The sequence below is a fragment of the Pithys albifrons genome, chromosome 4, assembly GCF_047495875.1.
Source record: "Pithys albifrons albifrons isolate INPA30051 chromosome 4, PitAlb_v1, whole genome shotgun sequence".
Lineage (NCBI taxonomy): Eukaryota > Metazoa > Chordata > Aves > Passeriformes > Thamnophilidae > Pithys > Pithys albifrons.
In genome coordinates this window covers 52,214,634-52,241,166 of record NC_092461.1, presented here as the reverse complement: position 1 = coordinate 52,241,166, position 26,533 = coordinate 52,214,634, and the positions used below count along the sequence as shown (strand labels likewise).

General features: G+C 37.6%; 1 protein-coding gene across 1 annotated transcript in view; it reads left to right on the top strand.

Moving 5' to 3' along the window:
- The window catches only part of DPY19L4 (dpy-19 like 4), a 31,713-nt gene extending 6,351 nt beyond the window's left edge, over positions 1-25,362 (top strand). The window contains exons 4-19 of the mRNA XM_071554152.1: positions 357-447; positions 2,136-2,257; positions 3,078-3,223; positions 4,965-5,088; positions 5,647-5,781; positions 7,022-7,153; positions 7,236-7,334; positions 7,675-7,748; positions 9,561-9,719; positions 11,340-11,459; positions 12,532-12,652; positions 14,056-14,112; positions 16,506-16,588; positions 18,295-18,427; positions 18,855-19,013; positions 22,024-25,362. Of these exons, the coding sequence (XP_071410253.1) occupies positions 357-447; positions 2,136-2,257; positions 3,078-3,223; positions 4,965-5,088; positions 5,647-5,781; positions 7,022-7,153; positions 7,236-7,334; positions 7,675-7,748; positions 9,561-9,719; positions 11,340-11,459; positions 12,532-12,652; positions 14,056-14,112; positions 16,506-16,588; positions 18,295-18,427; positions 18,855-19,013; positions 22,024-22,188 (1,920 nt within the window). The 3' untranslated portion in view covers positions 22,189-25,362. The remainder of the gene's footprint in view (positions 1-356; positions 448-2,135; positions 2,258-3,077; positions 3,224-4,964; positions 5,089-5,646; positions 5,782-7,021; positions 7,154-7,235; positions 7,335-7,674; positions 7,749-9,560; positions 9,720-11,339; positions 11,460-12,531; positions 12,653-14,055; positions 14,113-16,505; positions 16,589-18,294; positions 18,428-18,854; positions 19,014-22,023) is intronic.
- The last annotated feature ends 1,171 nt before the right edge of the window (positions 25,363-26,533 follow it).

Sequence of the window (26,533 nt, the reverse complement as noted above, 5' to 3'; positions counted from 1 at the left end):
TTTTTTATTTTGTTTTTTTTTGGGATGTTTTTGTTTGTTTGTTTGTTTTTAAGAAGTGTGTTGTTTAGTGAAGTATGGAAAGTTGAATGAAAATCAAGAATATGGAAGGATCCTGTGGATTTTGTGCTGACTTACGATGTGGATTTGAGTTGCTCTGGTTCCAAGCATGTTTGCTAAATTATAGGGGGCATTATATGGCTGACAGAAGTGCTGTGAAGATTAATGTTTTGTGGAATAGTTTGAAGATGTACACTGGAGACATAACCATGTGCTGTATTACAAAACCAGTCTGTCTGAAAATATATAGTCTTCTCTGGGAAGAGATTGCAGGAGGTGAATATATTTCTTTTTTCTAGGAACTTGAACGAGAAATTACATTTCAGGGTGACAGTGCCATTTATTACTCATTCTATAAAGAACTCCTAAAGGCTCCTTCCTTTGAAAGAGGTACAAAACTCATTTGTTTTATTAACTTTGAAAAGTCCTGTTCCCTTTGGAGACAGTAAAAAACTCCTGCAGACTGGGGAGACTGATTTTACACTCTTGTGCAGGTATATTGGTCAGATTAATTAAAAGCAGCATGCTATCCTAACTTTTTGTCGCCTTTTAAAAACCAGCATTTAACTATCCTGTATTCTGGCAGATTGCCTTTAACCAGTACTCGAGAGTAGGGTCAAAATTATTCCCATATTGCCCTGTATCAAAGTTCTCATTGTGTTTGCTTGTGCTGCATGGTGCATTTTCTGCCATGTAAACATAATTTATGTTGAAGTTTGGAATAGGGGATGAAAAGTACTGTTTTCTATCTTGTGTCAGAAGATAGAACAGTTTCTGTCATGAGCTTATCTTGTTCATCCTGTCCCTGCCAGAAGTGTTACTCTTGTCAGCTATGATGAATAGATGCTAATAAGCATTGTGTGAGGGGACAGAAAGGAACAGGAAGGAGAACAGAGTGGGTGGCAATGATCTCTCCTTCCTTTGCACTCCTGCTCTTTATCCTGCACTAGCTCTGAAGCTCACTATCCCTGGGTCCCTATACGAGCAGAAAACTAACACAGGGAAAAGCAGGAGGAACACTTTCCTGCCAGCTCAGGGAGTTGAGAAGTGCACCTGGGCTGGTAGGGGGAAAAGGCAAAAACTCAGGAGAGAGGAGGGAGTGAACAGCCCTATCTCGTTGTGGTCAGCCATTGAATCAGTTCTGGCCTTTCATGAAACCTCATCCAAAGCCAGTTAAACTTTGTAGTTACAGTTTCATTGGTTGAACAGTTTCCCAGCTGATGTGTAGCACATCAACAATATATAGCAGCTCTTTGGTACAGTCAGCGCCTCATTATTGCTGGGGTTGTTGCCCATGCTGTGAATAGATGGGCTGCCTCATTCAGCTGTGCCATCTCTGCAAACAGGGAGACTCACAAGTGTCTGCAAGGTATTATTGGCGCACCCAGTTTTCAAGAGGGTATCACAACTGTGCCAAACCCAGTTTATAACTCCTGCAAAACCCGTTCAGCCTACAGAGAATCAGCTGCAGACCACACAGCAAGATATGCTCAGAGCTGGAAACAGTTGTCTGGTTTGGCTGTTGCATTGGTTTTGAGGCTTTTGTTCTCCCCCACACTGTGATTTGAATTGTTTTTCTTCTTCCCTTTATTATCCTAAGTCTTTTCTTTAATTGTAACATTTTGGAATTGTGTATCCTTCAAGTATGCCAGCTTCAGTCTCATCTCAACCCCACAGAAAGTGTTCAATGAATGAATCTTAGAAGTTTCGTAAATGTGGGACTGAAAAGGATGATGAGGCCATTCATACCTGACCTCCTTCTGGAGTTGGGTTCAATATGTCCTGCTCATCCCTGTTAGATCTGTCTCAGTTCTTAAGAACCTCTTGTGAAGATGATCTCTAGGTAGGTAATCCCAAGTCTGCATCAGTATGTTACTGAAAGACTGTGCTTCAAATGGTTGCTAGATCAGTACGGTGGATTGGCATTTAACACAGAAATTTCTCCTTACTTTAAAATCAGGTGTAGTGAGTCAGTAGCTTTAATGATCAAATCTGTTTCCCCCTACCTTTGAATATACTTTGGCCTTCTTTAAGAACAGCATTAGGAAGTGATTCTAAGAATATTTTTTTTTCTGTAGGTGTTTATGAGTTGACACACAACAATAAGACAGTATCACTGAAGACCATAAATGCAGTCCAGCAAATGACTTTGTACCCAGAGTTGATTGCCAGTGTTTTATATCAAGCGTCTGGTAGCGAAGTATGTGCATTTCTCCTACTTTCTTTTTGTTCTTTCATTATGGTTGTGTCTGTGTGTGTATATGAGACTTTCTGTGCTATATGCAATGAACACGTGAATTATTTTGTTGAATGAGTTGAGCTAAGCCTCTCACCAGGTACAGGTTCTCCTCAATTATGATCAGTCTCTGGCATAGCTTTTTGGGGTTTATATGAACTAAACTTTTCTGTTATTCTTTGCTTCTACAGACTGCTTAGAAATGTGGGGAATATCTGTGCTGTCCATTAAAAACAGGAAAGTCAGCTCCATTGGAGTACAGAAATCTGTTCTAGTGGTACCTGTCTGCAAATTTTCCTGGGGAAAAACACTTCTATAGATAAACCTTTTGTCAGTTTCTGCTCTGCTCAGGCTTTGTTCTGCTTATGCTTCATACCTGTGTTCTCATTTATCTTTCTTTTTTTATTATTTACTTATTTGGAACCATTTTTGCCACATCTTTACTTCTCCAAGTTCCTTCACCACATAACTTCTTCCAGTAGTTCTGTGAACTTTATATCCCAGTGCAGTATAGATTTATTAAATCTGACACCTACAATGTTCATGCTAAAGCAAATACAAAATTCATGGCACTAGCAAGCTGAGTCCTGATATGTGTGCTTAAATTACACTGCTTTTTTCTTCCTGAGAAAGCATGCCCAGTACTTCTGTAGGATAGGAGAGGTCTCTTACCTGTTTGTAAAGCACCTAGCACACTGTTAGCAGTAACAAATAGTAAATAGTAATAATTTCCAGCTTCAGCTCAGTTGCCACTATGTCTCTTCGTTTTTATTTGTAATTTCAGGAAGTTATTGAACCAGTGTATTTCTACATTGGTGTAGTTTTTGGACTGCAGGGAATTTATGTGACTGCATTGTTTGTAACCAGTTGGGTTATGAGTGGGACTTGGCTGGCAGGAATGCTGACTGTAGCATGGTTCATTATTAACAGGTAAGAAAAACATCTTTATACAATCTAGTTTGTTAATAAGGCATTTTAAAAATACTAGAGCGGATGAAATGCATTCTGTTAAGTTTTGTGTTCTCATTGTGAGATCAGGATCTTGTGCTGAAATACAAAACATTTTTGAGAGATTCATTAATTCTCATTATGATTTTATTAATGGAAAGGCCTCCTGTTGTCCAAACCATCCACACTGCCAGTTCAACTGACTTTATGTATGTATGCAGGAATATGTGCACACAATTACATTTTTCAGAAACATTTCCCAGAAGGTTTTGGTTTTGTGCCGATGAAGAATGCAAACAAATGTCCCAAACAGCTGGAAACAAAATTGCTTTCTCTGGCCAGCTCTAAATATTGTGACCGTTGTCCTGTTGCTTAGAAGGAAACGATCAAGTGCATTTTTTGTGTAAATAATATTTGATTTTTTTTAATCTTTCTGTAAAAGATTTTTCTGCAAAGTGGAATCTTCTTAGATGATTTTGATTTCAAGATTTTTTTATTTTAAAACAACTCACTTGGAAGAAAATGTCCCTTCCCCTTATGAAGCACCACAATAATAGAGAGCCTCATTTGGGCCTGTGTTCAGGCTCCTGGTCTGTCACTGAAATGCTTTGGGGCTTTCTGTGAGCTTGAGAGCACTTGAAATAAAAGGACTATGGAGGAGCAAAATGTTATAGATATATCTTTAAAGTTGAACTGTTGGGAAGCATCTTCTAGAAATGTGAAGTCATCATGACCAAATCTGTGATTAGTAGCTGAGAATACTTTTCATCAAGCTGGCATGAACAGTGGAAAGTAGGAAAATGGTGAATAAGTCTGTAATTTTTTCAACAGTGAAGAAGATTAAACAATGTTAACAAAGTGAAAGATTTAGTAGTTAAAAGAGTTCCAAATACACCTCTGTAAGAGACTTCAGAGAAAGAAATGAAAGGTGATGCTTTCAAATATCTAAATGATAAAGGAGCTTAAGGTTCTTTTTTAAAGGCATAGTAGACACAAAGAAGACTATGTCCCTCTGAAACCAATGCCTTTGATCACATTTGAAGCTGTGACTTGTGCTTTTAAGTCACTTTAGCACTTTTTAAAACTTTCCCCTACACCTATAATTGTGTGGATACTGTCAAGTCATTCCATGAGAAATCCCTGCATGCTCCTCATCCGTCTTTAATCTCTTGTTTTGCTGGGCAGAATTTTCCCTGTAGGCAAAATATCTGCTGCTTCTGCTGCTAAGGGAGCACTAGTTTGTATTATAAGTATGTTGTGCTCAACCACCTAAATCACTTGTTTAAAATACACTGTGTGAGAACTGAAAGGAATCTTTTCTGTCAGCTATGAGCTGATTTTCAGTGAAAGCTGCTGCCAGGGCAGTGATCCCCTTCCACTGCTTGTGGTCCAGGAGGGCTCTGCTGTCCCTGTGCAGCTTGGCAGAAGCAGTGCACGACTTGCACAGTGTTGAGGCAGGTCAGAAAAGGCTGGAGACAGATGCTTTGGGGCTTCATTCCTATAAATGCCACCTAATAAAGAGACAAGATTGGGCCTTCCATGCTGTTATTAAACTTGTGGCCTGTATTAGCAGTGAAATTGTGTCAGTCTTAATTTATACCATGAACAGAAATAGTTTGCTTAGAAGGCCACACTAATAGCTAGAAATTATGTTTAGACTTTCCTTGATACTTTTGTTCCACAAATATTTTAAAAAATTTTGTTTCTCTGTACTTTATTCTAGGACAGATACAACAAGAATTGATTACTCCATACCATCAAGGGAGAATTGGGCTCTGCCGTATTTTGCATGTCAAGTGGCAGCTCTCACAGGCTATTTAAAAAAAAACCTAAATTGTTCTGCTGAGGTAAAGCAAAATTACTTTCTTAATAAAGAGTTGCTAATAGAACTCTGCTCTAGGGTAGTTACCTCTGCCACTGTTGCCCTTCTAGGCAGACAACAGTAGATACTTTGTTCTTTTTAAAACAGCCACTTGGATTTCACCTGGGCATGTGCAGTTTTTTGCTAAGCAACTCCTGCCCTGCCCAGCTGTGCCACCATGAGGGTTCAGAGAGAACAGTGTGGTAATGAGCTGTGTACTTCCCTTTTTAAAATAAACTGGTGGATAATTTTTTTCACTATGTAAACTGTTTTATTGCTTGTCCTGTTGCTTGGAGGAGAGGGGGATTTCTTCATTACCCTGCCTCTCTATCAGTGATGTTTCTTCTGATTGTCTTTGAATGTTTCAGTAATTAATTTCTTCCATCTAAGAACATGTTAAATATGTTCGAAGTCAGTATTTTAAGTATTTTCTAAAATAATAATTAAGTTCATAGTTGGTGTTTTAAAGACCTCTCAGGTACTTAATGACAGAGTTGCATAGGTAAAAAATTAATGCTTTTCTTGTTTTTCTTTTTTTCCCTAGAAGTTTTGTTATCTTTTGGTGAATGCTTCAACATATACCTTCATGATGATGTGGGAATACAGTCATTACCTCCTGTTTGTCCAGGCTGTTTCTCTTTTCCTGCTGGACAGCTTTGCCCTGGCACAGACAGAGAAGGTATTGGAACTTTTCAGCCTACTCATAGTTGGGGACTTACATGCAGCCTCTGAGGTGCCTGCCACACATTCTGCTCAAGACTCCAAAGGGCACAGACTGAGAGACCAGTGTCTTGCAGCCTGGGCACAGCTGAAGTGCATGTCCTGTCCATTAGAACAATAAAATAGCTTTAAACTGAGTCTCTCTTGGACTGCTGATTCTGAGACATCTTTCCTAACAAGAATAGAAGCTAAGCAAAACTTCTGAGACCTGAAACATCCTTGAAGAGCTAAAAGAGTGATGAATGATGCTCTGTTTTGGCTTAGCTGCCTCTTCTTTTCCTTCCCCTATTCCTGACAGGGTGGGGCAGACCAAACAAACTGGTCTGCGCAGTTGAAGGGCTCATTGTCACCCAGAATGACCCACCCTGCACTGATTTAGCCACTAAGTAGACTAGACAGTTACTGAAGCCCAATTGACTTTTCAATATGAGAAAGTATTTCAATTTATTCTACAAAATAGTTCTTAGAAATGCTGCAACAATAAGGCATTTTTATTCTGCCTGTTGCAGAATAAAATGCAACAGGTACATATGCTCTTTGTACGTGTGTGCCTCCTAGTTTTATTAGATATCGAGCTGCACGCAATTCTAATTCATCATCTCTTCTTTCAGTTGCTTTTTTTTCCCTGTTCCTCAGCACTGGGAAATGTTGGATCTATTGTGGTTCAAAGCAGGGTATATAAGGGAGAATATGGGTGTTTTGGAAAAAGTCTGAAGAATCAAGTGGCAGGGTTTATGAGATCTGCTTATCAAATAGTAAATAACAGACAGTATTGGTAACAGTCTGAGTTTCCTGAGACAGGTTAATGAGCAAGTTATTTTGATGGCAAGGAAAGCACCCGTGTGTAGTAGTCAGCTCTGTCACACAATTTAGGGTTCCAACTGGTGCATTATGGTTACTGCTCCATTCTGCATTACAGTGAGGTGTTACAGAATGCAGAGACACTGTGAAATACTCCTGCTTCTGACATTTTCACGGAGTTCTTGTGAAGTAGTTGTGCATTAGTTAATGAGGCTGACCAGGATGGTTTAGATATGAAATAGTTTCCAGAGCCAGATGGTACCCTGTGGACTCTTGAGTTGGAGGATTGAGACCCATTAGTCCCCTGATTAACAGAGAAATGAGTTACTGCTCTGAAAAGCAAGATGTATATCCACTGTAGTTTTATTTTATTGTGGTTTATTTCTTTTCTTCAACAGGTGCACGAAGTATACAAAATCTACCTGTTTTCTCTCTTCTTGGGGTACCTTCTGCAGTTTGAAAATTCAGCCTTACTGGTGTCACCATTACTCAGTCTAGTAGCAGCTTTAATGCTCTCTAAATGCCTTCAGGTAACTAGAGCCTCCTCTAAGTGTAGTTTGGAAATTCAAACTGAACTCCAAATGATACAGCATTCTTAAAATATTTTTGCAGATGAATATGAAAAAAGGTACATTTATGTCAAGATTGCTGAAAATAATGTACATTTATTTGGTACTTACAGTTGCAGTGACACTAAACTTCTTACTAAAGGTAAGATTCCTCTGTAAAAAGTGATTTTAGTTGTCAGGATCTAAATGTTGCAGGTGTATCTTGAAAAAATCTTTTGAAATGTTTCTTATCTTATTGATGTGATAGTTCATAGACTAATTCTTAGCAAATAGGAGTACTTAAAACAAATTAATTTTTTATCTGTATAAAAAGTTGAGCAACTAAACAGTGGGGTTTTTTTTATCTTTTGGGTTGAAATATAGTATAGATATACTCTTTAAATCACACAGTTGATTGTTTCCTGACATTTTGTAATCTGAATGACTATATAAAAGCTGCTTCCAAGCATTTCTTATGATTTCTCTTCTAAATTAATTTTCAGATGTTTGTTCCTCATAAAGAAAATGAGCATTTGCTGAAGTTCATTGAAGTAAAACTTGGCTTAAACACAACTAAGTAAGTTTTTTTTTAACTCTTTACACCTCCCAAAATATCCAAACTTCTGAAGCTGCTCTGAGTAATGTAAAATTTCAGTGACTTGTGAGAATTTTATAGAGGAGCTAGGAAAACAGTTTCTATTTGTTGCCTGATCTTAATACTTAATTAAAAAATAAGCATATACAGAATTTACTTAGGATTTTGAGATTTCTGAGGCATCTCAGTATTTTTCATGCCTCAGGGTGAAAGGATTTCATGGATTTTTCTTCTCTTGTGATGGTGAAGAGTGAAAACTTTCTGTACCCTGTCTAGTGTTTCTAATAAGACTTGAAATCAAAGGTAATAGGGTAAAGGTGGCAGTAGTGGCTTTTTATAGCCTGGAAAAGAAAAGGCTCTGAAAAGAGTTCATGAACTACCAGTACTATCTCCAAACAGGCCTGGGTTGTGGGATACCCCCAAAACCCCCCTGTATGTTTTGGAAGAAATTATGACAAGGGACACCTTAGAAGTCAGAGGGAATTGTGACTCTAAGAAAAATTTGTACCATCTGTAATAGAGTTGAATATGGTCTACAAGAACATGGTTCATGGGGACAGGTTTTCTGGAAAACTTCCAGTTGAGTGTTAGTAAGGACTGAGACACCTCCTGGACCCATGCCACAACTTGCAGTTCTGTGTAGGAACTGGAACTCTGACCTGGAAGCTGCATCTCTGTTACAAAACTGCTTCACAGCCTTTCAGGGGAAGAAGTGAAAAAGTACATCACACAAATGAAATTGTTGGGGATTTTTTGGAAGACAAGATGGAGTGACATTGACTAAGGTGCTTGATTTAATACACACCCACACACCCATTCTTAAGTATTTTGCAAGAAAAGAAGGAACTCCTGGTCAGAATTTCAGTTTATTCAGCTACCAGGTATTACAGATTTTCTGTTTTTTTCCCCCTATGGACTTGCTATATGTCACTTTTCAAGCTGTCAAACTCTGTGATGAAGGCAGAGACTGAGACAAACTGGGTGCAATTACACCTAGAACACTGTGTAACTGTGGGTGGAAATTATGATTTGCTGCACAAGAACTTGAAAATCTGTCTTTTAAGGCCAGTTTGGACATGCCCAGGCTGTTAATCTTTAAATTGATTACATCTAATTGAAAGTGGTTCAGTCCTCTAGTCTTCCCTTGGGGTGAAATACAAATTAAACAGGGAGAAAAGCTAAACAAAGTAAGACAGGAATGCATTCACAGCACCACATGCTGCACTAGTGCCAGTTGAAAATACACACTGATAATGCTTCTTGGCAGAGTATATAATCTTCCTGCTCCTTAATGGAGAAAGAAGAATGATCATGTGGGTTCAGCTACAGAACTAGAATTTCAGCATTAAGGATTCTATTCTTGGCAGTGCCTCAGGCTTCTTTTTGATCTCAGATGACCACTTTCCCTTCTTCATCTCTTTGTTTGAAATGAGGACAAGCATACCTTCTTGCATCAATATCTCTAAAATCTTAATCCACTGTGACAACAAAGTGCTTTGTGGTCTACCTAATGGGGTTATATGGGAGGTTGGGCTTTTGTGGTATAAAGGAGTTGTAGCCTGGTCTCTTCACATCCCAGATACTTTTTGGGAAGACAGGCTTTTAACAGTTACTCTAAACAGTACTTGCAAAGCAGTTTCAAATTATACAAAGATAGCTTTCCAAAGATGAATATAAAATAATTTCCTATGACATGACTATGTTAAACTGAGATTCCTTGTGTGCTGGGGTATTTTTATTTCTAATCTATTGGGTATTGTTATTGTCTTTAATGGGATGTTTTTGCCTTACTAGGAATTTTACAATGAATTGGCTCCTTTGTCAAGAATCTCTTCAGGCACCTTCCCAAGACTTTTTTTTGCGACTAACACAGTCATCACTGTTGCCTTTTTATATTTTAGTATTAATTATTTGCCTTTTTTCTGTAACTCAGGTCATTTTTAGGAGAATTTGGTAAGTAACTTATTTATACTAAAAAATAAGTTAAAAATAAATGGTTCATGGATGTGTAAGGGAATGGTCATCACGTGTGTTGCTCCAAAATTTGTTGTACCATTGAGTTTGTCAGGGTAAGCAGCAGTGGGAAAGCCCACCAGAGCTTCCTATAGAAAAGTCCTTTAGTGAAGAGCTTCTTGAGCATCCCTCCTGTCAGGACAGGGAGTTGTCATTGGGTGCAGTTCCTGCAGAGCTCTGGCTAATGTTTTGTGATACACTTATGTCAGAGAGAAAGAAATTATATCTGTATTATCCTTCTAACAGTAAAGTTACCTGATTGTTGCTAGAATTTGTTTTTCTCTTTTGGATTTGGGTTTTTTGTTTTTTTGTTGGTTTTTTTCAAGAAAGATGAGATGGGTGGAGTTGAGAGGATTTTGGATTTCTGAGGCTTCACTGTCTGTTTTTTAAAATGCTAGTTTACTGTGATAAGGTCCATCAGCCTTTGCTGCTTGGAACTGAAGTAAAACTGTCACAATTACTTTTAGTTTCACAGTGATTCACAGTTCCCTCGAGAGAAGGGGTAGTGGAGCTGTCTGCTTACACACTAAGAGTAGCAACTGTAGATCCTAGCATACCTTGTTTTGGAATCTCAATGGCTGGGAAATTATCTTTTCCTGGTAGAAGATGAATGGTGTAACTGCCCAGGTATTAAAACAAATTTCTCACTTGTATGCAGCAAAATCAATAGGTTTATTTCAAGAATGAAGATTTCTAATAGATAGAAATTATGCTGCTATAAATGAAAATGTAAGGTTGGATGTGTGATAGTATATTCAAAACAATGAAGCAAACTTCTGATTGTTTGCTAGTGATTGTAATAGTTATTTATTCTTTATAATGAACAGTGACTACACTATGTCCAACACCTTTTTAAAGAAAAGCTTAATGTAAACCTCCCGCATTTTTTTAAAATTTTGAATCAGTTATTAATCTCAAAATATTTTTTCCATCTGTCATGAAGCTTATTATAAATTTGTAACCTGAAATCACATCATGGTAGGAAAAAAATGGTATCTATTTTGTGCTTTGTTATCTTATTTGTAGAAAAAACATTTGTTTTAAAATTTTGGTTATGATTTTTATTCATAATATATTACTAGAATTTATAATACGTGACTCAAACCTACTTCCATTATCTTACTTTGTCATAAAATAGTATTCACATTCCATACACGATTATCCTACAGATTCCATAATTCTTCACCAAGGTAATGATAAGAAGAAACTTAAAATGCATGTTCAGGGTGCTTCATCTAAATGTTTGCAAAGTGTTCATGCTCTTAAATTAGACTGTCTCTTGGTGCTGAATTACCTTAAAGTAGGATTTATGTTCATAGCCAGTGATCCCACTGTATTAATTTCCAGCCATTGCTCCAGAGAGGTTGCAGTCTAAAACAAGGAGCAGTGGGTGCTGATAGATCATTGATCAAGTATGTAAAACAAGTAAACAGTGCAACACTATTGTATGATATGACATGGTATGATCTCAGTGTACTGATGACTTGAAAGTATCTTTATTGGCACCTTTGCCTGAGATAATGTCTGAATTAAGTGGTGTCTTATTTTCTCCAACTGCAGTGGTGAACCACTGAAAGAGACAGTTAAACTTGAGGATGGTCGGATTGGAGAGAGGCCAGAAATAGTTTATCATGTAATTCACACAATTTTGCTTGGTTGTCTAGCGATGTGTTTGGAAGGGTAAGTCTGATTTTGATGTATCTCTCTTGAAAGCAGAGTTCCTAACTGGACATGATACACCATTCACTCCTTTGAAATTTACCCCCTTTTCAGAAATAATTTTGGCATATAGTGGTACTAGTTTGTGGGGGAGCAATCAAAGATAATTTTGTTTATAAATTCAATAGTTACATGAACAATTGTGCTTAGTCTCTTTAACATGTGTTCCAAGCTTGAATGCAGCCAAAATCCAAGAAATTGATCACTTTATTTATGGTATTTAACTGTAGAACTGTGCTATAATTATTTAATGCTGTATTCAGGAAGATCCTCTGCAGTGTTTTGATGAACAAAGTAGTGCTGGAATACTGGGATGTAGAAGATTTCTTATCCATCTTCTTGTGTGTAGGCTACCACAAAGTATACCTTTGCTTGACATCTTAAAGCAATAGAAAAGCTTAAAGTTCTTAAAGCTACAGAAATTGATGTTTGGAAGACATTATTGTTCTAATCTTGTCTGTCAACTGAATTGGCTTGAAGGTGTCAGGCTTGTGTTTGTATTATGCTCATCATCTTAAAATATAAATATTCACGAATTCTTAAAGTGAGCAGACTGTTGTGTTATCATGTAGTTAAGTTGACTTGCCTGCCCTTAAGTGGCAGAGAACACCAGCAAGTCATCAATTGTTTATTAAATATTTTCCTTTCCTTTCTTCAGGAACCCTCTCATAGTAGATTGTCTGTACAACTTTGCCGAATAGATGTTTTTTATCCTTCCTTGGCTGGAAAACTACAACGGCCAAGTGACTTTACTACTCGCTTTGTTTTTCTTTCATCCTTCCCTGAACTCTGTGAAGGATTTTGTCATCTTTTACCTTGGATCTTGCTCCTCATCTTGCAGCAAATAAGCAGGCACCTGCTCTTCTCCTAGAGATTTCCTTGGTTTACCCTTCAGTGCCATCAAAGTTGACCTCAGATTGCTTGAACATCCAGACTGTGTTAGACATGTGCAAAAGATCTGAATGCTTTTATAAATAGCTTGGGTACAGAGGCTTGCACAGAGTCCCAACTAAGTTGTTGCAGTGTTTTTCAGAATGAAATATCTATGGACACCTTATGTTTGCATGCTTGCTGCATTTGGGGTGTGCTCTCCTGAACTTTGGATGACACTTTTCAAGTGGCTTCGACTGAAAGCTGTGCACCCGATACTGCTGGTGAGTTGCTGTTGCCAATGTCTTGGGAAATACAGCTGGCAAGCATATAACTTTGCAAACAATTACCTAAGATCTATAGAAGAATCCATTAAAAGGACAGGTTATTCTGTGAGCAGTGGGTCTCTTACGTTGCTTTTTCTGTGTCTTTCATTCTTAATATCACTCTTGCACATGTTGTCTGGTACCTGGTGATAAGTTGCAGCCTTTCCCACAAGAAGCAGAGCTGTCATCATCTCTTTAATTTCTTGTAATAAATCTTTGAGACCTCAATCTCTCTGTCATACCTAGTTGAGATTGGCCAAGGTCACCCACTTTTTAGAAGGAATGCATGAAAAAAAGCACAGGTGTGCAGGCAAGCATAGATATAAGCCTTGTTTCACTAAGAAATTAGTCTTAAAAGGTGGTAGTAAGGTGTATTTACTTGCTGAGAGTAAAACTGCTTCATTAGAAATGGTAAGTGGAATTACTTTGCATAAGATTTGTTCACCTGTGGCCATTGCAGAGAAGTGGTGTGACTGGAGATGAGCTCATGTTACAGTGCAAATGACTCCCCCTCTTCCAACCCTGGCTTTATGCTCAGTATAACAGGAGCTGCTTTGTGTGATTTTTAGCAGCTTTGTGTGTTAGGTTTTTTAATAAAATAAGGATAGGCCATTATTTGCCTTAAATTAAAAAACCTTATAGGAATAAATGAATTATACTTAGAGGTTCATTATGGCACTTCTGTAAATGCTGTACACTATTGTATCAGATACATTGACAGAGTTCTTTCAGTCAAGGAGTACCAATATGTTCATGTACGTGGTAAGCACATTCTTTTATGTACCTTATGTGCTCTGTTATATAGACCTGCTTTTCTGCTAATAACACAGTGTAGTTGTTAGTAGCTTATTGTCAGGGGAATGCCTTTTGTGCATTCCTTACTGAATGTTCCCTGAACCAAGCAAAGCAAAAATTTTATCAACTGGAACAATGATGTGCTGAAAAATGGATTTCTGGGGTTTGCATATCAATATTGTTAATATGAACAAAAGCATCAACAGGAGCAGAAGTTTGAAGTGCTTGAGGTTTTTCCTGTCTCAGATTTTCTCATTGCATTTGAATGTGAGGTGTTTACTTTTCTTCTGTTCCCTACATATGCACATTGCATCATTGTTATTTGAGTACTAGTTAACATCCCTAAAATTGATGGTAAAGTTATTGTGGTCAAATGAATTCTTCTATGCTAAATTACGCAAATTCTTGTTTGCAGAGTTTTTTGCCTGTAAAAACCCACAAAATTTCACCTGCTGTTACTCTAAGGTTTCGGGCATAAATGTTGCTTACTGTATCAGTAGAATCAACAGACACTTCAGGGTTGGAAAGTGGTGCATAATCCATTTCTTCTAACATGTACTTTCTAGGCTCTTATTCTGAGTATGGCAGTTCCCACAATAATTGGATTCAGCTTGTGGAAAGAGGTAGGAAAAGTACCTTTGTGAAGGTTTTTTTTTTGTATATAAGCACAGTATGAGTCACCATGATGACCAAATGTAATAAAATATACTTGGTGAAATGAAATATATATGGTGAAATTGAAGCTGTCATCCACTGAAAGTATGTTTTGTTTTAAAACAAAACTGTTTACTTTTTTCACTATGAGGTATTTGACAATTTAATTTGTTAATGATTACTTGCTGTAATAAAGAAGTTTTTTAATTTAAATGAAGACTTTATTATATTCAGCTATTATGCTTTGTATGTATAAACTGACACAACAAACAAAATACTGCTAAATAAAAACTCAGAATATTGAAAACTGTGTTGCCCCAACTCTTGATTTTTGTTAGAGGGCATGAGCTTAGATGAAATAAAATTATGGGAGGCCATATGGGAATAATCGGTTTGAAGAGTTCCCATCAAATTATAATGGAGTTAAATCCTTCATGCAGAGGACTGTGTAGAGGTGTGTATGTACAAAAATAGAGGGAAGAAAATCTACAGATGTTTCCATGTATAAAATAAATTCTTAGTTCTTTATTGCAAGTCACAGATGGACTGGGAGAAAAGTGTTTGGAAATTATTTTTCAAACTTCTGTGAGTGCAAAAAACATGGGAAACATTCCATTAAGTGTAACCCTCTGTTATACTGGCATAGCTTCTAAGTAGTTATTTTGAGTAGTTTTATAAGAATTCGAATATAGAATTGAACAACAGTATTTGAACATGTTTTGTAACATCCATCTTAAATAGAAAATTTGGTTGCAATGTAATCTGACTTTTTACACATTTTTGATGAAGCAATAGATATTCTCCTGAAAAATGCTACAGTTGCTTAATAGAATTAGAAATCTACTACAAGAGAGGAAACCAGTTTAGTTGACCAAATAACCTTTTTAGATTGTTGAAATGAAAGCAGTGAGAGGGTTTGGACTCTAGAGGGCTTCATCTGTTGCAGATCCCTCTTTTGCTTTTAAGCAGTGGTGAACAGTTTGCTCTTCACGTTGTCATAACTCATCCCTGAGCTTGAACACTTTCCATAGTAGTAGTAGTGGAACAGTGCAAACGCCTCGAGACTCCTAAGCTGTTACCATGGCTATAAATGGCTGAGTGCACAGGAGAGCTTCGCTCTGTTTGGCTGCCTTCTGCCTCAGTCTGCCACAGTCCTTCATCTAACCAGGTTTTTCCAAGGGCTATGTTTGATGAGTGGAGCATGTTCTCCTTTGGGGTGACAGTTCCTCTTTCTGTCTGTCTGTTCTGGGACAAGTTCAGATGTACATATAATAGCAGTGCTACAGCTTTCAGCCCTGACATAAACAGGGCAGCAGTTTTTGTGCAACCCTCACATGTCTGGTTGGAGACTGCTGTCACTTGACAGCTGAGTTATCCAGGTAATGGAGGTAGGAACCCCTCAGGTATAAGCCGGCTCCCACTTCTAACTGTCCACTGTGGCTGTCCCAAAGTAAGTTGTCCCTTTAGTCTGGCACAACCTGTAAACCTTATTTTCCAAAAGAGCTGACATAAGGTAGTTCTCACTTAGCGTTTACACCAGCATATACATGTATATGCTCCAGCCCCTCGTGGCTGGACAGCTTCCAGCCATGCCTTTCTTGGATAAGTGCTCCAAATGGCTCAAGGACTGACAGATCTCCCACCTTAAAGGACCTGTTGTTCTTTTACCCCTCAAACCTGAGAGGATAGGGAAGCCATGGTGCAGGGTTGCAATGTGGTCTGGCTTGAAATAGATGGCATTTTGTTTCACTTCACAGAATCCCTCTTTTCCCAAAATACTTCTCAAGAGCATAAACTAAGATTTGCTACTTCATACAATATAGTGTCTTTTTCTTCACTGCAGTGATTGAAGTCAGAAGGAAGTCTGGTGCAGATTTCCAGGGCCCTTCTAGGAAATTTCTTCTCTCCTTGCATAATATCTTTCCATCAACTCACAACAGTCCCATCCCTCCTGCTCAAGCAGGTTTACTATGAGAGATTTATCATCTTGGTTCGGTGCCATTATTAATATGTATTCGCATATGCCAACCTGAGCTATGGTTTTGATGCATTTAATGTCTCTTAACATTGATGAATTTTGTTGATGTGTATATTGATTTGTTGATTTATTTTTTAATTATAAGCATTCTAACAAAAGAGAGAGGGATGAGAACTTGTGTTTAACATACTTATTTTGGAGAGGGTCTCCTGCTGTCAGGTGTAAATATAAACTATGTTTTGCAAAATATTCAAACAAAACTACCAGTCAGGAGGGAAAACTCAGTTGAAGCCCATTTCTGTTCCATCACTTAAGGCCTTAATTTGATGAGATGCTCTGTAGATATTTTTTTTGACCGTAAATAACCAAAAACATTTCCATCAGTTTTTCCCTAGGATAATGACAGAGCTTACAGAACTGCAAGAATTCTATGATCCTGATACAGTAGAACTCATGACATGGATAAAGTAAGCACGAAGTCCTACATTTCTATTTTACTGCTTGTTGTCAGCATATTTTTATCTCAGCAGATACCTCTATCAATCTTTGTGGCAGGAGATGTGTTTTTTAAGTTTGGTATTATTGCCATGAAAAGAAACAGGAGTTTATCATTGATTACAAGAGAAGATCCTGAAACACACAAGCAAATACTATTTAATATCACTGTGAGACCTGGTTTCCAAATAAAGGTGGACATCTTGGTGCTTGGTTCTTTGCATGCTAACTTTTCATTAGATTAGAGGATTCATGTTGATTGTAATGCCAGCAAGGGACAGAAACACTGATGTTTCACATGCATGAACCAGTACGGTGGAATGCCTGAATGTGAGGATTTAGAAATTTTTGTCAAGATACATGGAGAGAAGCTTGTGTGATTCAGACTTTCCCTGTGACCAGGATGCTGGAAGAGTTCTTACTGATCTTGCCAGGCAAGAGCTGAGCTATGTTTGTAGTTTATGCTAAGCATATACATAGCTAATATCAAGTAAAATTATTTTCACAGATATATTTTTCCTCTCTCCAAAAGATTCAGAATTGCGTTCTGGCCTCATTCAATCTAACTTTGAACTTTGTCATTAAGAACTGTACGTCTCTGAAAATTAGATCACTTGTGTTCAGATAACTTACCTTTAACTGTCTTTTTAGAGTATTACTTTCTGTCTTTATGTAGTCTTTAATGTCAACCTGTTCATCTTCAGAAAAGGCAAGGCTGGTAATTACAGTGTTCCAGCCAATTTCTTCTGGCTGTTGCTGGTCCTATATGTTGTTTGTCACTGCTGTGGCTCTTCAAGGCAGCAAGTGGAATAATGCCAAGTACCTCATGGCTTTTATGTTAGTCTCCATATTAGTCTTGAGGTACGTAATTAATCATGGCAAATTGCATTGAGATTCACTCAGCTAAGAGCAATTTTACTACTCTTACTTGTAGCAGCTGTTCATATTTTTTAAAAAATTGAAGGTTTGGTTTTTTCTTAATGATATACTCAACTATCCATATTGGAATTTTAATTCAATGTCATAACTACAGTATATTTTCTTAAAATTTTCTCTTTGATCGTATGAATTTATTTTGAATCTTACCTGCAAGAGAAGTTGCCAAAAGTCTGTAATAAAGTGTGACAATGACTGTTTTTTCTCACTAATACAGAAATACAAAGTCAGAAAATTAAACCAAACCTGGAGACAGTAAATTACTGCAGACATTATTCTGTATGATGACATTTTTTCTTATAGATTATGAAATACATGTTCTTGAGATCAAATGAAAATAATCAGAAATCCTTCCCATACAAGATAACATCATGTTGTTTCTCATTCTACCTACACTCCAAGTCAGCAACCATTCAGAAAAGCAATACTTGGGTCCGTTCCAGGACCACTCTGAATGGTGCTCCATGGATTGCAAGGAGGGGAGAACAGCCATCAGTCCTTGCCCCAGCAGAAGGCCTTCCTTTCAAATTCCATATTTCTGCAGTTCTGAGCTTTTCCTGACAAGGAAACTACTGCCACTGCAGCATTAACACCAGCTCTAATTAGACCCCCCAATGATACCTCCATGTACTTCAGTTCATCCCACAGCACCTTAAAAGATCCCAAAATGTATAAAGTTAAGAACATAGTTTTGAGACACACATCCTGTACTCAGATGGGTGTGTTGGTGTTGCTTTTGCAGACGACAGGCTCCTGTGGCTGCAGTGTTTGCAGGCAGCCCACAGCTCATGGGTGTGATTAAGCTCTGTACTGGATGGATGGTGTCGAGCTTGCCTTTGTATAATGATGATGATCTTCTGAAAAGAAATGAGAATGTGAGTATCCAATTCCATAAATGTGGCATCTCTCAGGAACTGTCTTCCTCTTCACCCAAATGTAATGAAAAAAAAATCAAATGTATTAGAAAGAAGGAGAACATAGGAGTCCAGAAGACATGGAAGGGAGTATCAAGTAGATTATCAGTGCTTCACTCTGGACAGAAACAAATATCAAAATAGTGTTTCTAAAGACTTTTCAGGCCACTGAAAGTATATAAGATGAGGACTTGCCACCAGCAGAGACAAATACTTCCCAATCAGCTGGCCATTATCCCACCTGTGTTAAAGAGTTTTAAAACTAAACATTTTATAGCTTGGTCTGTACATTTAGTCTGTTATCACAGATAACTCATTATTCTGTGTGTGTGTCCCAGTATTTATCACTGATTTTTGCATTGCATGAATATGTTTTCTTAATTTATAGATTTATCAGATCTATTCAAAGAGATCAGCAGAGGATATTTATAAGATACTCACATCCTACAAAGCCAGTTTTCTGGTTATTGAAGATTCAATTTGCAATGAAGTGGGACCTGTAAGAGGATGTAGAGTTAAAGATCTATTGGATATTGCTAATGGTCATGTAAGTAACAGCGAGAAAAATGAATGTTTGTATGCATAAATAATTAATTTTGAAAGAAATCTTCTTGTAATGCTTATCTTATTTTTTCATTGTAATTGACATGTAGACAAAGACATACATTTTAAAAGTGATAAGTTTTGGATTGTCCGTTCCTTACACTTGTTATCTTACTGAATAGTATTTTGTAGCTGCCCTAGTCCCTCTTAATACATGAGTATCTTGCTGTGTTGGTTTTCTGCCTATCATTGAATGGATAAACTCAGTTCTAAAACTCTGACTGGGATGAGGACCAGCCTGCCATTTAGTTCAGCACAGCCTGTTTGGTACTGATGATGTGACAGGTCTATTCAATTCAGCCTTGCATGTGGGTTAGCACCCCAGCAGTTGTTCAAACCACATCTGGTGGAAAGTTTGGTTGAATAAACTGTACTATGAATGCTGCTTCAGTCATTGCCATGCTCTGTCTGTTCAGAATGTGATAGTGCTGCTCTTGCTGCTGAAGTAGGGAATGAGATGGGATTTATAATCTCATTACCATTTGTTCATTTACTTCCTGGGAATCCAGCAAAAATTTTGATTTTATAAAGGCAGGAATGGCCTTAGATTCACTTAGGGTTTCATTGCTCATTCTCAAGTTAACTGGAGAGAGAGTTGCCAGTTCTTTCTAGGCAATCACAGGTGAACTTCATTTAGTTGATTTCCTGATTAAGAAAGAACTTAAGCATCAAGTTGACATTACAGTCTAGTTTGTATTATCTATACCAAGTGAATCCTTGGTTTGCATATTTTTTTAGTTTTCTTTAATGGGGAGGATACATAAGTTTCTTGTATATACTTTAATATTCCATTCTTGGGGAAAAAATCCTTGTGGTTCATCTGTGTTAATTATTTTTTAAGTTCTAGTTTTGATGAAACACATTTCAAAAGACCTTGTAATGATAGCATTTCATTCCTGTAGCTGCTTTGTTTTGAGAAGGTAATTATAGGAGTGGTATGTTATTAGGGGATTACTCCATATTTTCCCCAGGAATCTGCAACGGGTGTCACTTTCACTTCTAGGTTTCCTGACCAGTTTGTCCTTGAAGGATATTGTCTCAATTTTTCTGTTAACTTCCTTGCCATTGCTGAAATCTTTTTCTTTCCTTGCCTTGCTGCTGAAGTCACATATGCTGTGATTATTGCCTGTTTTATCCAATATACTGCACCATAACTAAAGCCTGTGTGTATGAACACCTCCATCATTGATAATCAATGCATGTACCTCTCAGCTTCTTCTCAGATCTGTGTTTGCATGAGTAAGTTCCTCTTCCCACTCCACACTTAGGATGTCCTCTGGCGCAATTACCACAATTTGAGGATTCCATGCCCTCATACCCCAGCAGGTCTCTCCTCTCCACACTTCCTGCATGCTTCTTTCTCACACATAAGCCTGATAATCTGAACTTCAGCGCAGTTTTACTGTCAGGTTTTTAAGTTTTTGTTTGATTCATGTATCAGGAAGAGTTTCTTCCTTCTAATTCCTAACTCTGGGAGGAACACCTCCTAGTACTTTTCAGAGCAGTTGTTGCTTCCAATGATGATTCCTGTCAAAGGGAGGAAAAACTTCAAATCCAATCAAATCCAAGGAGCCTGTCTTGGATAAATCCCACTCTCAGTGCTGTCAGTACACAAACCCAGTCATTTTCTATTCTTGTAATTTGAATTGTCAAAAGTGACAAGGGTTATCCTATTTATAGCAGAGAGATTAAGAAGGTGAAGCTTCATGTTGACAGTTTCAGTTAAAGTCTGTTCTGTGGAATGTCTGTAATCTAAATCTGTAATGAAACAACTGGTATATATATTTAAATACACAGACAACTGACTTTTCAGTATTTCCAGAGAAAGGTTGGCGGGCTAGTAATGAGCATCACTTATGCTTCCTGTCTGTGGCTGAATCCATACTGGCTTGAAAGCTCAAACAGTAGTTGTAGAAAAAGTATTGGAATGGCCAACAGGAAAAAAGTATATTTTTAAAGAAAATTGTCATGGTTTGTTCTGGAAAGTTGATATACTCTGTTGTCTCAGGAAGCTTTAAAAAACCTCTCAGTTTCCTTGCTAACAAAAATTGTCAAAGTCTTATGGAAAGATGATCAAGGCTGTCCAAACTAGTGTGTATGTTTTCAGAGACTGCAGCATTTACTTATTCCCAAAGTGAGTGAGACAGTGGACAGGCTGTTAGGCTGTTTACAGGTCTATGGATGTATTTTCCAAATTGATGTGTTTAAGATCCGTATTCCTTTCTAACTTGTACCATGTCCTGCAGTCCTAGAACAACATATATCTTGTTTCTGACACTGGTGGAGGGCATAGAGCTAGGGATAGGGAAAGAGAAGTGTTCTCCAGCCATCTGTTGCTGAAGGACTGTAGTGTTACAGGGGAATGATCACTGTAGCCACTGATGGATTTTACTTCATAAATTTGTCCTACCACCTTTTTGTAAAATCATGTAAATTTGTGCCATCAGAAGGAATAGGAAGGGGTTTCTTCAGGAATATCAGACAGTAGATACTCAAACATACAAGCAGTTTGCTTCCAAGTCAATTGGTTCAAATTTATAGGGCAGTAAGTGCATGTCTTAGGTCTTTATTAGGTATGTCAAACTTACTTGACTTGGAAAAGGTGATGAGACTTCCCCTCACACTGGTGTGCTCTGTGTGGGTCAGGTTTGAACTGCTGGGTAAATGGGGCGTGGGGGTGATTTCCACTGCTGTTGTTCTTAATTATATGAATGAACTACACTGGTTTTAATGTCTGTTATCCTGGCAAAGGGCTTAATTCACAAAGGCTACTTTAGCTGGTTAAACAAATTATAGGGGAATGTGTTTTCAGCTTATTGGAACTGTACAGTATGGAAATCAAATGTCTGTCATAAATTAAATTTGCAGAATACTGAAGTAAATTAAATGTACAGAAGTACATTCTGTAACCACTTACCTTCAGCATTTTAATTGGATCTTCTTCTTTCTGACAGGTGGTTTGTGAGGAAGGTGACAACTATGCCTACTCCAAATATGGACGATTTTGTCATGAAATCAAAATGAACTATTCTCCGTATGTGAATTATTTTACTCGAGTATACTGGAATAGATCCTACTTTGTATATAGAATCAACACTGTGATATCCTTCCAGTCATGAAAAAGCATGCAAGCTTCCTTCTGAGGATTTATTCTGAATGAATTTTAGTTGGAAAAGTTCCTTTGGATCAAGGAAGTTATTTTTTCAGATATATGTGCACACATGCAGTGCACTAACAGCTTTATTTTACCAAACTGGAATTCTTTGGAATTACAGATCAACACATACAGATACCATCCTTGAAGTAAACGGGAACATTTATCAACTTCACAGTCTCTACAACATGTGACAGTCTTCTATGTTTTTACATTTTTCTTCCCATTACAAATCATCTTAATTTTAATGTAAATGACATTTCTAACTTTAGCGTTAGAGTTGATGTGCACAGACTTCAGTAAATGCAGAAAAATTACTTCAAGAGCTCATTTAAGATCATATAGCTTTTAGTTTTTAGCCAGAAAGCAGTTGGTATCCTAAGTCTTTTCAAGTAAGTGTTTGGATTTTTAGTTTGTTTTTTTTTATTGTTGCTGTTTTATTTCTTCCTGTCTTCCACTGCAAACATTTCTACGTTTATCGAACACAACATTTATACATTTTATGTGTAGCTATATTGTTTGTATAAATCAAATAAGGAAGATTTTATTTAAACAACACTTCCATAGGTGAAGGCACTGATCTCTACATTGTTTAGAGACATGCTGGTGGAAGCGCTGGGACTCAGACCAAGCAGTAGGAGCTGACAAGGTCAGACCTTCAGTTTGGAAAGAACTTGTCTTCAGGATTCTTCCACATTTAAGAGTGTGTGTGTGTGTGTGTGTGTGTGTGTGTGTGTGTGTGTGTGTGTGTGTGTGTGTGTTGTAGCAGCCAACAGAATGGGCCAGTATATACCACAGTGTGCTTGTTTTCAGGCAAAAGGAGCAGGACAATTGGGTTTGCTACCGAGACTTCTGCACTTGGGTTTCACCCCCTCTGAGTGCACACTGGTGTGGGGGTGTGTGTGTTTGGGGAGGGATGGGTGATAGTCATTCCATTCAACTTCTTATGAGATAGCTATATTAAGATAATGCCATAACTGTCGTTTAAAACACTATAATCACTACCATCAATAAATGATGGTACAGTTGTTCATAGCTATTTTTGTATCAATTATGCAGCTACACAGAGATCTTGGAAAATTTGGGAAAGTACTCTGCAGTTTTGCTTCCCTCTAAAATCTGTCTTTGTTATATGACCCCCTTTGCCTCTACAACTGTTTTTCTTATCTGATCATCCTGTTTGCTGCTGCCTGATATACTTTCAAGAGAATGAATGATGCTTCAATTCCAACTCTGGGCCTAATCCTGGTGTTGAGAATGGAAAATCCAATAAAAGGTAATGGCAGCTTTGCTTAATGTGGGTGCACCTGGACAAAAAGACAGAGCATAAGTTGTGGAAAAAGTTGTGCACCCCTGAGGAGTTACCTGTAGTTACAAAGTCGTGTTAACACCTGGCCTGGAGATCAGTCTATGAGGCATGTGGGAATGATTCTTTGGAGTCCAGATGTCTTCGATGAAAGATTTGTCAAAATAGGATGATCTTTCAACTGAAAAATCTGTGAATGAAAGCTGCAAAATGATCCTTACTGCACTTGTTAAAATGCAAGATCAGAGGTTTTAACTCTGAAATTATTAGGAACTGCAGCATGTTGGTGTATATGCATAATTCTTCTCTGCTCTGTGCAGATACACGTCCTTACTTTACACTGACAGGTAGTGATGAGATTTTTTAAAATCTATTATCACTTTTGGAGTGATATAAAAGAAAAAAGCTTTATTGTTGTAAAAGTCAACATGTCTGTAATCTGTTTTTTACTTTCAGTTATATTTTTATGCCTATGAGTCTTGACAAAATGTTAAATTATGCATTTTATTTGAAACCAATATTCAGATAAATTTATCAAATATACAGGGTGTGGTCACTGAGAGAAACATTTATTATCAGTATAACTGAATTACAAGGTATAAGTAAATATCCTTTCTGGGCATACAGTCATTGAGTTGAGGGTAGTGTGTGTGTGTCTGTTTGAGTGCAGGCTGCATTTATTTGCTTGTGCACACCTGCATGTTTTACTGCACTGGGATGTTACAGACCTCCCAAGTGCCATATAGCAACAGAAACTCATGTGTTGATCTGAGCCAAGGCAGGCCTGCAGGAACCTCCCCTGTGTATGCTAGTATGGGTATAGATGTAATATTTGGAAGTAAGTTTAAAGTTCCTTATACAATTTAAGTTTCTTTGCATCACTGTCAATGAATTACATGTCTGTGTGTCAGTCATTTACTCTCTTGAAGTTACTAATTCATGAATATCATTTCATAACAGCAATAAGGCATTCCAGGTAGGAAACTTCAGGGTTACAACTGCACTTGGGTGGATGAAGTTGTACAGCTTACGGCTTCATGCCTTAGACTGCCATGCCAAGATGCAATATTTAACTGTCCTTGACTGCCTGTTGTGTGTTACTGTGGTGCTGTGTGTTTGTGTTACCATAGAGAACAGAGTGAATACCTACATGTAGAGCACACTTACTAAGAAAACCACAAATGGGGCCATCCATACATCTAAAGAAAACTACCTTGCAGCACGTTGGCCTTTATACATGTTCAAATGAATGCATTGAGTTTAATTTCAACTGTGACATAGTTATTGTTATTAGTTTTGTCATAGTTTTTAAGATATAATTTTAATACTTCAATTGATTCTACTTTAAGAGAATCATTTAAAAATTTTACCTTGCTTTTTATATTAAAGAAAATTGTATTGCAGCACCATTGGCACAGCAGCCTTAAGTAACAGAAGGAGCCTTTTATTGTGGGAGGACATTGTGGTTGTTCCTGTAAAAAGGCATCATTAAAATGAGTGACTGAAATAATCATATCTTACAAAGAAAGTGAATTAATTTCTTATCCAACTATGGACTAGCAAAAATACTGTCTAATCTCCAGCTTCTGTGAAACATAAACAACAAATTCCCTCAGATATGCAATGATATCCTTTAGAAGGACAACCATAGGGCATAATTACATCAGATTTGTACACACAACCCTAGCTTGGTTTTCAACCAGGTCACAGGTTTAACTCCTTGAAAGGGCTGGGGGGAAAGTTTTACAAATTTTGATCTGCTTTGCTGTATATGTTGCAATTCAGTTGAAACATGTGCCTTGCAAGCTTTTATTAAACAAACAAAAACCTCAATTTGTGTTTCTTTTTGTGAAGATTTTTTTTAAATTCCTGTCCCTCTGATTTCAAGAGCTTCCGTTGTGTCATAACACACCAGCCTCCGAGGCTGTAGTGGTGCAGCTGGGTTGTGTGCCAGCTGCTCACTGGGAAGAATGAGAATTGGCATAGCAATTACTGGGGCTGTTTTGCTGGCTTATTTCCTCCTTTGCCTTTCCAATTTCTGATATGCTTGATCTTAGTAGATGCAAAAAAATTACCTTGAAAGAATAAATTGGTATAGTATTTTTAGGGGCTTACCCTTAGACTCGTGAATCAAAGTTTAATCAAGCCATGGCTAAACTAACATCCAGTTTTATCTTAATCTTTAAAAAATGCTCTTTCACTTCCTGAATTACCACATACTTGAACTCAGTTGATAGATTTGACAGGAGATGTTTGAGACTAAAAAAAGACATTTCTGAACATAAACTTCTGTTCATATTATTCAAAAATCCACTGGTTTTATTTCTTTCAAAGTAAATGGAAATACAGTTTAATACAACACAATCTTAAATACAATTTCCATGGTGGGGGAGGTGGAGAGACTAAGGAGAAGATACACAAATATGGAAGAAAGAGAACCAAAAGGTTTAATAGGCATTGGAAATTCTTCAAATAATTTGCTCCGGTGGTATTACTATTTACTGAAAACCAAGGTTGGGGACCAGGTCTTGTTCTTACCACCTTATTTTCACCTCGTCATCTGCAGATGTCCAAATCTCGTGATCTTGAGCTTTCCCATGCAATTCACATGAAAAAGAGCTGTGAGACGAGGGTGTAGGGGTTACAAGGTGTCACTGACATACTTCTTAATGATGGCTGTTGACTTCATATAACCTGTCCTTCAACCAAAACTCCAGCAGGAGAAAGTGTAGGCTGTGTGTGTGAATGTGAGGGGGAGGTGTGCATATATGATGGATTTGCATTTAGAGGTGTCTGTTTTACTGTTGTGTTTTGGAGATGGAACAAATAGCTTCTGTTACCGCTAATGGTTGTTGAATGTCTTAAGTCTCCTAAATACTGATGGGCAGGTGGGCTCTGGAGTACTGTGGTGTTCCAGATGAAAGAAAAACTAAGTTTATTCCAACACAAGCAATGTTCCATGTGAAATAATACCTCAACATAAATCTGTATGTCTTTAGTACTC